Raw genomic sequence first — 14,679 nt, forward strand, 5'->3', positions numbered from 1 at the left:
CAAAACAGCATTTAGCTGGCTATTCTGAAATTAAGATTTTTAAAATATACAGGACATAGAATGACAGATTTTAAAGAAAGAACTGCAAATAAACAAGAGAACTGAACATTACACCAAGTCTCTTTACTGTCCAAATGTAGCACGCTGAATTCAAGTTAATATTATGAAGAAATAAACAATAAAAATCTTTATTTGTATATCATTTTATTTATTACTCCAAAAGAGGAGGAACATAATACAGAATAGGGCAATGGAATGGATATAGTTGGAAAACTGACAACAGTTTCACTTGTATAAATAGAAGCTGCTCCCAGCCCAGTCCCGTTTGTAAATACCTGAACTAATCTCTTATGACAGCTACTGTAGTTCCAATTCTGAAAGACAATTCTTGATCTCAATCTGCAAAATACACTGATTGAATTGCCCTCTGTATCAGTGATTGCGTGACAATTTAAAGGCATTTTGCAAATTCATTGCTCTGCTCTAGTTTTAATCCCAATTTGTATGTCTCTAATAATGAAACAGACGGTAGCATTCATCCCCATTTGGACAATTTAAAGTGATATTTCAAGGTATTAAAAAATATGAATGGATAAACTAGGCACTATTCAGGGGAATATAGGGTGAATTAGAGTACATTGTTTCCCAAAAGCAACAAAAGCCAGAAAACAATTCCACTGAGTATTTTAACAGTTTGATAACACCCAAGTATAATACTTCAAATGGAAGAGCTGCACAAGCAAATGTAAAAATTAGAAAAAGAACAGGACTTCAAGTATATCATTACACTGTCATTAAATGAAAATAATGCACAACTCAGGAAAATCAAAATATACAGTTAATTCTGTAACATAATACAAATTCCAGGTTTGTCTAAAACTCGCTGTACAGTTTTGCATGTACATCAAAGCTCCCTTACCCCAGGAGTTATTAGGATGCAGACAGATGTCAAAGCGGTTTCAGGTTTAAACACCGGACTGAAAGGACTGAGGGCATGCAGCAAGTTGATTTCCAAACTTCTCTACAAAACTTTGAACTTAACAGCTTAAAATCTGGAAATAATAACTCATTCCACAGATATGTTACTGCTCTGTTACTATTTCATGATATCTATATATAATTATATATACACACGCAGACAAGCTGACTGGAATAGTAATAGGCTTGCTGGATTTGAACCATTACCGTATGTGAAAAGCCCCCACCCCTGCCCTCCCCATCCCAGAGATTGTTTGTACATTTGTTGTTGGTCATCAAATAGGAAGATCACATGAGCAGGAGATGTTTCTAATCCTTTTTATTTCACTAGTGTTGTTCCAAAAATCATCCAAAATTACCAAGGAAGAGAAATGTTTGTTAAAGCTAAGGCTGAATGATCCAACTCCAACTGCAGATCACAACCATTAGTTTCACTGTTAGAAATTGATTGTTTTAAAAAGACAACAGCACAGTGTCTGGATGTGGAAAGCAGGTCAGAAGATCCTCCACATTTGCACAGAATCTTGGTTGCCAAGCTGCTTTCCACAGGTACAAATTCAGTCCATCTTTTCTTTCTGAACCAGCTTTGGTGCATCAACGAACTCCTTGCCATTGAAGAGAATGATGGCAGCAGTCCCAAAGCTCGCACTCCCCCAGAACAGCACATAGGCCAAAGTCTCGGTCCAAGTGTCACCTATTATACATCCACAGATAAGTTCAAACTATAAAAGGATGGTCATTATAGAATTTATAGTACAGAAGGAGGCCGTTTGTCCATTGTGTCTGGATCAGCACTTGAAAGAGTTACCTAGTTTGTCTCATTCTCTACCCCTATATATTAACATAAATCCAGCCCTCTTTTTTGAAACCTCCTACGGCATCCACCTCCACCACTCTCCCTAGCGGTACATTCCGAATCCTAACAACTCTCTTGGTAGAGAAGTTTCTCCTCACCTCACTCCTAGTTCTCTTGCTGACAAATCTTGAAATTGTTACCCCCCTAGTTACTAACAGATCAACTAGTGGAAACAAAATATCTTTTTTACCCTGTCAAAACTGTTCATAAATTTTGAACAACTCAATAAGGTCATCTCTTAATCTTCTCTGCTACATGTAGAATAAGACAATTTCTCTAATCTTTCCTTTTATCTAAGATCCCTCATTCTAGATAACATTATAGTAAACCTCCTCTGCAGTCTCTCCAGGACTTTAACATCTTTCCGTAAATAAGGTACCCAAAAGACAATAATCCAAATGCGGTCTGACCAGTGAATTGTAGAGGTGGAGCATCACTTCCTTGCTTTGTACTCCACACCTGTATTTATAAGCCCAAGGTTCTTATAAGCCTTCTTAACAACTGTTTCAACACTCATGGCCACCTTCGGAGAAATATGCACTTGAACCTTGAGGTCTTTCTGCTCTTGTACTCCCCTCAAAGTTGTACAATTGAGCCTGCAGGGTCTCTCTGAATTTCTTCTACCAAAAAATGCACTACCTTACCTTTCTCTGCATTGAAATCCATCTGCCAGGAGTCTGCCCATTTGGTCAACTTTTTAATGTCCCTCTGCAGTCTCTTAGTGTTCTCCTCACAATTCAACGTTCTCCCTAGCTTTCTCAACACTCATCTGAAAACTGTTTATATAAATCAGGTAAAGCAAAGGTCCCAACACCAATCCCTGGAGAAAACCACTTTCAACTGATCTCAGATAACGAAGTGTGAAGCTGGATGAACACAGCAGGCCAAGCAGCATCTTAGGAGGACAAAAGCTTTAGGCCCGAAACATCAGCTTTTGTGCTCCTGAGATGCTGCTTGGCCTGCTGTGTTCATCCAGCTTCACACTTTGTTATCCTGGATTCTCCAGCATCTGCAGTTCCCATTATCACTTCAACTCATCTCATATGTGTGAAATACCTACTCTCTGTTTTCTAACTTTCAGCCAACTTCTAATCGATGTTCACAAGGATCTATCAATCCCAAACATTTCTAATTTGCTAAATAACCTGCCATGGTACACTGTCTCAAATACCTTCTGAAAGTCCAAATCTACAACAAGCACAGCACTGCCCTCATCCACCGCCCACGTCACCTCAAAGAACTCAAATTAGATTTTCCAGACATGAACTACCCTTGACAAAGCATGTTGACTGTCTAATATTAAATTATTTTTCTCTAAGTGTATATTTACCTTATCCCACATTACAACCTCCGTCAGTTTTCCCACTACTGATGCCAAGCTGGCAGGTCCGTAATTTCCTGGGTTATCTCTGCCCCTTTCTTAAACAATGGTATGCATTTGCAATCCTCCAGTCCACTTTAACTAATCCTGTGTTCAGAGGGGCCTGGAAAATTTCTGTCAACAGTTCCAAAATTTGTTCCCGACTTCTATCAGCAATCTAAGATGCATCCCATCTGAGCCTGGCAACTTCTCCACATGGAGCGGTGACATCAGAATGGTAGCAACAGATCTTAATTACAAGAAGCCAAAAATCAGGGGTCTACTTATTGACTACCAAATTTTCAGTTGTAGGGCTGAGCCTAATTAAATGTGATTAACTACTTCTTCAACAATGACCTCCTTCATGAACAATGAATCTGAGGAAACCTGAAAATATTTGAGTCATCACATTGCAGCCCTGTGCTCTGCTCCCAGCTTTCTTCTCTTATTGAGAACAGTACACGACCATCACGTGCTTACATTTTGTCAAAGCAAACAGGCTGAATACCAATAAATCTGGAACTGAGGAGGCAGTTAATCATTCACGCTTATTCGAGCGTTTCATTTGTTCCTTCCTCATTAAACCTAATTGCAAACCTTTGACTTCTGACCTGCAAAAGGCACAGATGTTATCCAATCGATCCTGAAACTCACAAAAATATTCTTGTAGTATCTCAGGCAGGAGGCCAGAATTCGAGTATAACCTCAGATGGGCTGAGGAGTGGCAAATGGAGTTTAATTTAGATAAGCGTTAGGTGTTGCATTTTGATGCAGCAAACCATGACTTATAGTATTAATGGTAAGGTCTCTTTGTTCACCCGCAGGACCCAAGAGGTGAAGGTGCACAGTTGCTTGAAAGTGGAGTCGCAGTAGGCAGAATGGTGAAGACAGACGGTATGCTTGCCTTTATCAGTCAGAAGACTGAGTGCAGGAGTTGCAATGTCATGTTGCGGCTGTACGGGACATTGGTGATCCCCCTTTACAATACTGTGTACAATTCCGGTCCTTCTATAGAAAGGATGTGGTCAAACTTGCAAGGGTGCAGAAACAATTTACAAGAATATTGCCAGGACAGGAGGGCTTAAACTGTAGGGAGAAGCTGAATAGCCTGGGGCCATTTCTCACTCGAGTATCAGAGGCTGAGGGGTGACCTTAGAAGTTTATAAAGTTAAAGGGGCATGGATAGGATGAATGGTGTAGGTGTTTTTCCTGGGGTAGGGGAGGTCCAAAGCTAGAGGGCATAGGTTTGGGTGAAAGGGGAAAGAGGACCAACAACATTTGAACATGTCAAGTGCCGTAAGTAAAGTTACGTCAAGAATCTGCACGGACCTACTCCAGGGATTGAGAACAAGAATCTAGGCTGACATTCCTGTACTATACTGAGTGCGCAATACACTGCTGGAGACATTGGCCCTATCTGTCTGCTCCAGTGGCTTCCCACCTTCAAGGGTGAACAGGGTGGGCAATGGCTTGTTAATCTTTCTGGAAAAGCTCATATTCAACGGACAAAAAAAAATTCTCCAAAATACAGGAAAGCACTAACAGTCATGTTGATTACTTCTGATTTTCACTTACCTGCCATAAGCAAGCAGATGATACACATTGAGAAAGCCACAACCATGATAATAGGCAGCTACAGAAGGAGAAAGATATGATTAACCAGAGGAAAATGAGCAGTGTTTACTTGTTAATACTTGGAAATGACAAAGATTCTGAGAGAACTGTTCCTTCACATCAATGTTCAAACAACACAAATTTCCTGAATGCAAGACTTACTGACGGAGTTCTATTCATGAGGTTTGTCTCAAAATTGGAGCACAATTTCCTGTTCTATTGCCTCTTCACTCCCAGGCTTTGCTTCTGATCACCATAACTCCAAGGCAATTGCTTGAGCCCATTCAACATCAGAATGGGAGGTGATCTCATTGAAACACATCAGATTCGTAACAGCCCCGACAAGATAAATGCTGAGAGGGTGTTTCCCCTCATGGAGGAGTCTACGACCACAGGACACAGTCTCACAATGACAACAGGAGGAGAAATCCCTTCTTTCAGAGGGTGGAAAGTCTTTGGAACACCTCACCACAGAAAGCCACGGAGGCAGAATCCTTGTGCATGTTTAAGGCCGAGATAGATAGATTCTTGATCAGTCGGAGAATCAAAGGTTACAGGGAAAGGGCAGGGAAATGGATGTAAGGAATGTTGGATCAACCATGATCCCACTGAATGGTGGAGCAGTCTTGACAGGCTGACTGGCATACTCCTGATCCTATTCCTTATGGTCTTTAAGGACTGCCATTCAGCCTAACACTTATAATTAAGTGACTACCACTGCTTGGTAGTTTGAGATTATTCAGCTGCACTGACAAATACTTTGCATTTTAACTGAGGATAGCAATAGTTGTGTTAAAGGGCATTTTGAGGCCAGAGAAACCTAACACAAGACTGAGTAAGTGGCAATTTTATTTTGCTTCTGTGACAATATTAAACTGACCCAAATTGCGAGCAACATTGTGGTCAATAAGAAATGGCTTATTAACAGAAATAGTCATCAAACTCACCGCTAGGAATCTCCATTCTTTCTGGTCATGTAAAAAGGCTAAAGAGTCAGTCTCATCCACAACATAATTGCCAAGGAACAGGTCAATCGAATCCTGCAGCAACAATGAATACACGTAAGTGTTAACTAAATAAAACAGTCGCTTATTCACACAGAACTTGAACATTACTGAACATGTTGCTGAAACGTCTCACCTCGTACTCATCAGGACCAATACAAGAATGCCAAATTTCAAACAATTGCAACAATGTCTGCAATATGCTCTGACACTCCCTCAATAACTGCACTGGAGCGTCAGGCTAGATGGTGTTCAAGTCCAGGACTGGGAATTTAGTGACCCATAATTTCATGGCTCAGATAAGACAGTCATATAACATAGCTTGCAATAGTCCTGATGAGGAGCCACTGGACATAAAACATTAATCCTGCTTTGTTCCCCCCAACACATGCTGCCAGCCCTGCTGAGTTTCACTGGTAATTTCTGCTTTTGTTCCAAGGCAGACTGAAACAGAGACACAGCTGAAGGCTAGATAGGAGTAGAAAAATTATCTAAGAGGCAGCCAGATTTAGTATTCTATCTAGCAGTGCAGAAAGTTCCCAAGAAGACGGGTCAGCATTCAAGTCTCGGACCATGTCGGAACTTTCAGGGGAAATAAGATTTGACAAAGAATTTTAAAATATTCTTAGTATTAAAGTGAAATTGAAGTTCTTGGAGAAATTTTCATTAACAACTAAGCCTTCAATTTACAATCAGAAGTAGTAATGGGACAAGAACATAGACAGTAGAATCGTTGAGATTGGGAGTTAGTGAAAATAAGTAACAGACTCGTGAATTTTAATTTTTGGAATGCATGAGGAGAGAGAGGCGATGGGAGGGGGGAGGTGGTAGGAATAAGTTGCTGATAACAAGAGGATCATCTGTCAATATTTTTGTCTTGCACCTTACCTCAGGCAGCAAGTGGCTACTGGAGACTTCAGATTAGGGATCATTCTTACTCAATGGTCAGGACTAACCACATTGAGCACAAAGAAAGAATGAAAACAAAGCAAGTGTTGGTGTGAGGCGTAAACAAAACATGTTGGTGATCGTTTCAGCAAAATATGTTGCAAATAAACGGAAGAATATAGGTCGTATCATCAGAGAGTAAGCAGCCACAGCTGTTGACAGAGGGTAGAATGAGATATCAATAGGTAGGGTTAGGGGAGGGGGGTGGGGGTGTTGGTTAAGGCAGGTAGTGGATCATAGCTTGACCCAATTCCCCTTTCTCCAAAGATTTTGTTTTTCCCCTTTTCTTGAAAGAATTAAAAAGATTGACTGAGATATTCTTTGTCAGCTTATTAAATTGTTTCTGTGTGTTCCACTTGATATAGATGCACATCTGTTTTAAGCTATGAACTGATGTGTAAAAGAGAAATTCACCTCGATACTAATGAAATTTTTATTCTTTAGTTCAAAGTAACTGATGTGGGTTTGACATCAAGTAGGTTCTTTTACCATGTGTAGCAATGCTTACATTATCCCTCACGACATAAGTAACTGGGTCTGTACAAAGTAGTATTGAAGGATCCAGCAGATTTTTATTACAGGTGGCTATTAAACACACACGTTTGGTTCGGAGTTAGGCTACAAGGTGACAGCAGAAGAGTATACTTGTTGCAATGTGTCACGCTCTTAGTGGTCCCCAGTAAGATGGTGTCCGAGGAACTTTACATCCTCAGGTCACGCACTAGGATATGGTACTGATGTCATAAGCATGTCTCTTAAAGGTATATTAACATACTGAACATGAGACATAACACAACAGTAACATTGTCAATTTTAATGGGGTTAGCTTTTTTCTGTATTATTTAGCACACAAACGTGATTTGCTTATAGGATATGTGAATACAACCTTAGGATTCTTTAAAAAAAAATGCAACTTTTAATGTGAATAAAATGGGAATATTAGCCTGAGCCCAAAATCACCATTGCACATGAAAAAGTGGTAGCACAGTGGCAATGAGACTCAGCTAGCAATCCAGAAGCCTACATTCTAGAGACATAGGTTCGAATCCCATCATGGCAGGTAGTGAAATTTGAATTCAATAAAATCCGCAACTGCTGTCAACTGCCATAAATTAAAAGTACTCATCTGGTTCACTAATGTCCTTTATGAAAGGAAATGTGACATCCTTGTGATTGACTCTTAACTGTCATCTGGGTAATTAGGGCTGGGCAATAAGTGCTGGCAAATAGTGCTAACCCTAACCCTAACCCTATCGCAGTTCCCAAGTTCCATGATCAAATAAATCAAAATTACTCAAGTCCCTTCATTCCACCACCTCAAAATCTGCCTTAAAAGCATTTTCTTCAGCTGACTTTCTGGTAACAAATAAGCCATATTTTAATCATGCTTCTGCGATGTGCTGCTGAGTGTTTTACTATATGAGGTGTTAGGTAAATGCAAGTATTTGTTGTTGTCAGAACACTGCGTGTGACATAGTTTTCTTAGGTTACTCTTGATAGACTTTAAAACACTGAAATTATTCAAATAATTAAAAAAAAACACGACTAATCGAATTTTAAAAAATCAACACACAGTTGTTGTTGGTGAAGTTGGATGGGAAAGTGGGAGAACAGGGTACCTGTCTAAATCCATCAGAAAAGTTATTCTTGTAGTATCTTAACATCGAGTTCCAACCGTCCATCACAAGGCCCCATTTGGTTCTCTTTCCAGTTCTGAAAAGAAAACAGTAAATGCTTAAGCCAAAAATACCAAATTATCAGCTCAGCAGACGTAACATTAAACTGAAAAAGCGAACAGTCAATGATTTGGCAGCAGTGAGCTGATAAAATCTGAAGGCAACATACCCTTACCCAGTTCTCATGTACAATTAATCTGGGTAATATCGCTATCTCTGCACGGCCCCAATGTCAACTTTAGTCACATCCTAAAGTGTAGCAAGGCAGCTCCTGGTTCCTTCTAGATAGCCTGCTGCAGATATGCTAGGACAGGATTTCATTTCCCATCTAATTACCCATCTGGAGAGCTGTGCTAATAGGGGACTTCACAGTGAGAGGGACTGAAAGGGGTTTCTGCGGCAACAGGCGGGATTTGAGGATGGTGTGTTGCCTTCCTGGTGCCAGGATCCAGGATGTCACTGATAGAGTGCAGGGAATACTCAAGGGCAAAGGCGAAGAGCCAGAGGTGGTGGTGCATGTCGGCACTAATGACGTTGGGAAGAAAAGGAGGGGCATTCTACAGCGGGACTTCAAAGAACTCGGAAGAAGGCTGAAAAGCAGGGCTTCCAGGGTGGTTATCTCCAGTTTGCTTCCAGTTCCTCGGGCTGGAGAGGGCAGGAACAGGGAGATAATGGACTTGAATATGTGCAGCTGAGGATCTGGTGCAGGAAGCAAGGATTTACATTTTTGGATCTCTGGGGTATGTTTTGGGGTAAGGATAAATTGTACAAGAGGGACGGGTTGAACCTTAACAGGTGGGGGACCAGCATTCTGGCAGGCAGGTTTGCCACTGCAACACAGGTGTGTTTAAACTAAGTAGTGGGGATGAGGGGACAAACTGGAAGTTTAAGAATGAAGTTAAAGGGAATAAGAGAAGTTAAGAAAGACAACAGAATCAACAGAGCAGAAAATTCAAGAAGGGATTGTACAGTATGGCCAAGTGAAATAGGGATTGATAGGAAGAGTGAGGGGAGAAACAAATTAAAAATGTTATATATGAATGCACGAACCATAAACAATAAGGTGGACGAGCTTGAGGCTCAGTTGGAAATTGGCAAGTACGATGTTGTGGGGTTAACTGAGACGTGGCTTCAAGTGGACAGGGCCTAGGAAATGAATATTCAAGGCTATACGTGCTATCGAAAGGACAGACTGACGGGCAGAGGGGGTGGGGTGGCCCTGTTGGCGACGAATGATATTCAGTCCCTTGCGGGGGGGGGGGGGGGGGGGGGGGCATAGAATCAGGAGATGTAGAGTCAGTATGGATAGAGCTGAGAAATTCTAAGGGTAGAAAGACCCTAATGGGAGTTATCTACAGGCCCCCAAACAGTAGTCTGGATGTAGGGTGTAAGTTGAATCAAGAGTTGAAATTGGCCTGTCACAAAGGTATCACTACAGTTGTTATGGGGGATTTCAACATGCGGATAGACTGGGAGAATCAGGATGGTACTGGACCCCAAGAAAGGGAGTTTGTGGAGTGCCTCCGAGATGGATTCTTAGAACAGCTTGTACTGGAGCCTACCAGGGAGAAGGCAATTCTGGATCTGGTGTTGTGCAATGAACCGGATTTGATCAGGGACCTCAAAGTAAAGGAGCCATTAGGAGGTAGTGGCCATAATATGATAAATTTTAATCTGCAATTTGAGAGGGAGAAGGGAGAATCGGAAGTGTCAGTATTGCAGTTGAACAAAGGGAACTATGGAGCTATGATGGAGGAGCTGGCCAAAGTTCAGTAGTACAATACCCTCGCAGGGATGGCAGTGGAACAACAATGGCAGGTATTTCTGGATATAATGCAGAAGGTGCAGGATCACTTCATACCAAAGAGGAAGAAAGATCCTAAGGGGAGGCGGGGGCGGCCGTGGCTGACGAGGGAAGTTAAGGACTGTATAAAAATAAAAGAGAAGTATAACATAGCAAAGATGAGCCGGAAGACAGAGGACTGGGAAGCTTTTAAAGAGCAACTGAGGATAAATAAAAAGGCAATACGTGGAGAAAAAATGAGGTATGAAGGAAAACTGGCCAAAAATATAAAGGAGGATAGTAAAAGCTTTTTTAGGTATGTGAAAAGAAAAAAAATGGTTAAGACTAAAATTGGGCCCTTAAAGTCAGAAACGGGTGAATTTATAATGGGGAACAAGGAAATGCCAGAAGTGTTGAATAGGCACTTGGATCTATCTTCACTAGGGAAGATACAAGCAATCTCCCAGATATTATAGTGGCTAAAGGACCTAGGGTAATGGATGATCTGAAGGGAATTTGTATTAGGCAGGAAATGGTGTTGGATAGACTGTTGGGTCTAAAGGCTGATAAGTTCCCAGGACCTGATGGTCTGCATCCCAGGGTACTTAAGGAGGTGGGTCTGGAAATGATGGATGCATTGGTAATCATTTTCCAATGTTCTATAGATTCAGGATCAGTTCCTGCGGATTGGAGGGTGGCTAATGTTGTTCCACTTTTCAAGAAAGGAGGGAGAGAGAAAACAGAAAATTATAGACTGGTTAGCCTGACGTCAGTGCGGGGAAAAGATGCTGGAGTCAATTATAAAAGGTGTTCTAAGAATCCATCTCGGAGGCACTCTACAAACTCCCTTTCTTGGGGTCCAGTACCATCCTGATTCTGCCAGTCTACCCGCATGTTGAAATCCCCCATAACAACTGTAGTGATACCTTTGTGACAGGCCAATTTCAACTCTTGATTCAACTTACACCCTACATCCAGACTACTGTTTGGGGGCCTGTAGATAACTCCCATAGGGTCTTTCTACCCTTAGAATTTCTCAGCTCTATCCATACTGACTCTACGTCCCCCCTCAATTATAAAAGGTGAAATTATGACTCATTTGGATAGCACTGACAGGATAGGTCAGAGTCAGCATGGATTTACAAAGGGGAAATCATGCTTGACTAATCTTCTGGAATTTTTTGAGGATGTAACTATGAAGATGGACGAGGGAGAACCAGTGGATGTAGTGTACCTGGACTTTCAGAAAGCCTTTAATAAAGTCCCGCATAGGAGATTAGTGAGCAAAATTAGGGCACATGGTATTGGGGGCAAAATACTGACTTGGGTTGAAAATTGGCCGGCTGACAGGAAGCAAAGAGTAGTGATAAACGGGTCCCTTTCGGAATAGCAGGCAGTGACCAGTGGGGTACCACAAGGTTCGGTGCTGGGACCGCAGCTGTTTACAACATGCATTAATGATATAGACGAAGGCATTAAAAGTAATATTAGCAAATTTGCTGAAGACACAAAGCTGGGTGGCAGTGTGAAATGTGAGGAGGGTGTTATGAGAATACAGGGTGACTTGGACAGGCTAGGTGAGTGGACAGATGCATGGCAGATGCAGTTTAGTGTGGATAAATGTGTGGTTACCCACTTTGGTGGCAAGAACAGGAAGGCAGATTACTATCTCAATGGAGTCAAGTTAGGTAAAGGGGATGTACAACGAGATCTAGGTGTTCTTGTACATCAGTCAATGAAAGCAAGCATGCAGGTACAGCAGGCAGTGAAGAAAGCTAATGGCATGCTGGTCTTCATAACAAGAGGAATTGAGTATAGCAGCAAAGAGGTCCTTCTGCAGCTGTACAGGGCCCTGGGGAGACCGCACCTGGAGTATTGTGTGCAGTTTTGGTCTCCAAATTTGAGGAAGGGCATTCTGGCTATTGAGGGATTGCAGCATAGGTTCACAAGGACAATTCCCCGAATGGCGGGACTATCATATATTGAAAGATTGGAGCGTCTGGGCTTGTATACACTTGAGTTTAGAAGGATGAGAGGGGATCTGATTGAGATATAAGATTATTAAGGGGTTGGACACTCTGGAGGCAGGAAGCATGTTTCCGCTGATGGGTGAGTCCAGAACCAGAGGACACAGTTTAAAAATAGGGGGTAGACCATTTAGAACAGAGTTGAGGAAAACCTTCTTCACCCAGAGAGTGGTGGATATACGGAACGCTCTGCCCCAGAAGGCAGTGGAGGCCAATCTCTGGATACTTTCAAGAAATTCATGGATAGAGCTCTTAAAGATAGTGGAATCAAGGGTTATGGGGATAAGGCAGGAACAGGATACTGATTGTGGATGATCAGCCATGATCATAATGAATGGTGGTGCTGGCTTGAAGGGCCGAATGGCCTACTCCAGCACCAATTGTCTATTAATTACCCAATCCTAGCGTTATGAGCAATAAGCAACTTAACTTTGCAGCTCATTGGGTATGAAGAATATTGCAGTCAATCCACAGAATACAATTAAGCTTTTTATTAGATTATTTCACTGGATGTGGTGTCACTGGCCGGACCAAAGTTTATTGCTGCTCCCTAACTTCCCTTGAGAAACTGGTGGTGGGCTTGAACGTTCTTGAACTGCCACAGTCCTTGGGGTTAAGGTACACCCCTAGTGCTGTTATGGATCAGGGTTCCAGGTTTTGACTCAACAATAGTGATGGAACTAAGTTACAAGTAAGAATGCTATTTGGACACTGCTGACAAGTGTGTAAATATCTCTTCATAAAGATCCTGTTCTGTGGCAAAGAATGGTGGGCAAAACACTGTGCTTCATTCTGATCTGGAACAAGTGAAAGGGTGATAGGAGCGGATTTAATTACCAGGTAGATACACAATAATCTGAAACGTGTAAAGAATTGGGAAAAGAGAATGGGAACGGCATCGAATGATGGTCTCTTTCAAAGGGCCAGCACTAGCATGATAGGTTGAGTCTGACAAAGGAGCACCGCTCTGAGAACTTGTGATTTTAAATAAACCGGTTGGACTATCGCCTAGTGTCATGTTACTTCTGACATGATACACTTTGCTTCATAGTCTTGAGCCCAGAAAAACCTAGAAATTCTGTTTGCAATTTTACTTATGGTTCGGCTCCATGTTTAATTTAATCAGTGAAATGTGACAGCTGTCTTTTGTTCCCTACCGCAAATACATTTAACCTTAAACATTCACTATTTTCAAACTAAACATTAATCTTTTAATGAGACAGACTTCTCAAAAACAAACCCATTGTTTAAGCAGAACAAATTGAGGCAAAAACACAATTACGTCACCACTGTCTTAATCTACCAAAACAAAATCAGACAGTGGTTAGGACATAAGAGATCATTCAGCACATCATGCCAATTGTGGCACTCTACAGGTGATATTCATCTATTCCCATTCCTTGCTTTCATTCCTTTCTTCCGCCCTGCAGCTCTGTAAAGTTTCTGTCTTCAGACAATTATCCAAATACCTTTGGGGAATCATTTGTGTCAAAAATCACAAATGGATTTATTCTTAATATCGTACAATTCGAGCGGTCTTTGTGCTTCCCTTCCCCATGCGTATTAACTTGCTTGCAATAAAACATGCGAGGCTTGAATAAACCACAGCAAAGTTAACACTTGGAGATAATTACCTTGTAAAGTCAGTCTTTAAGGCCCCAGTTCCAGCATACTGTTTGGCACATGCATTCGCGTTATCTGCCCATGCTGTGGACAAATCAAATGATTGCTAAACTGTTGTACTTCAATCAGCAAAGGTAACAATTTTGAAAGTATTCAGCAAAAGTAACAGTTGTTAGATTTTATTCTTCAGGCAAATTTTCCTCCCACATTTTCTCCCCAGTCAAAGGCACAAAACATCATGCAGACATAAAGATACTTTAAGGATTCTCTGAGGTATCTCTTTTTGGGTCTGTAGGGGTAACACTGGCACTGTCCCCGAGAGAGCATGCAAACACCAGGGCCATCAGCCATTCCACTCTCACCCGGCAATCCAAGCACGTACGTGTCCAGCAGGGAGCAATGCATAGTGGTCAGAAGCAAGAGCTCTCCCAACCCTGGGAAGGGTACCAAGATCCAATTGCACCCTTTCTATTGCTCACACAGACCAGGGGTCAAACCCGAAACTCCTCTGGTGTGTAAGTTTTGTTTAAGTCGATGGATAAAGCTTACTGAACAATTAAGGAGCCTGTACTTCCAAATTAAAAGACTTCACCAAAATTTCAAAACAGAACTAAAACTCACCGTTTTTGTAGATCTTTTCAAACTCTGCTTGCTCCTCAATTCTTTGGCCAACATGAAGAACACCCAGCCTCTAAACCCAACAGAGAAAAAAAATGAGAGGTTAATAATGCATTGTAACATTGGCAATAGATTGGCTCATACCTCTGGTTTTAAGCCCTTGTGATTGCTACATCAAGTTTATGAATCACT

The 14,679-nt window shown here is 41.5% G+C and overlaps 1 protein-coding gene across 2 annotated transcripts in view; it reads right to left on the reverse strand.

Moving 5' to 3' along the window:
- Positions 1-187: 187 nt before the first annotated feature.
- Positions 188-14,679, reverse strand: part of LOC125466226 (phosphatidylinositol-3-phosphatase SAC1-like) — a 61,972-nt gene continuing 47,480 nt past the window's right edge. For both annotated transcript variants that reach the window (XM_059652041.1, XM_059652040.1), the window contains 6 exons: positions 14,491-14,560; positions 13,881-13,953; positions 8,380-8,473; positions 5,756-5,848; positions 4,770-4,827; positions 188-1,672 (listed from right to left, as the gene is read on the reverse strand). In XM_059652041.1, coding sequence (XP_059508024.1) covers positions 1,536-1,672; positions 4,770-4,827; positions 5,756-5,848; positions 8,380-8,473; positions 13,881-13,953; positions 14,491-14,560 — 525 coding nt within the window. In that variant the 3' untranslated portion in view covers positions 188-1,535. The remainder of the gene's footprint in view (positions 1,673-4,769; positions 4,828-5,755; positions 5,849-8,379; positions 8,474-13,880; positions 13,954-14,490; positions 14,561-14,679) is intronic.

Source organism: Stegostoma tigrinum, chromosome 2 (assembly GCF_030684315.1).
Source record: "Stegostoma tigrinum isolate sSteTig4 chromosome 2, sSteTig4.hap1, whole genome shotgun sequence".
Taxonomy (NCBI): Eukaryota; Metazoa; Chordata; class Chondrichthyes; order Orectolobiformes; family Stegostomatidae; genus Stegostoma; species Stegostoma tigrinum.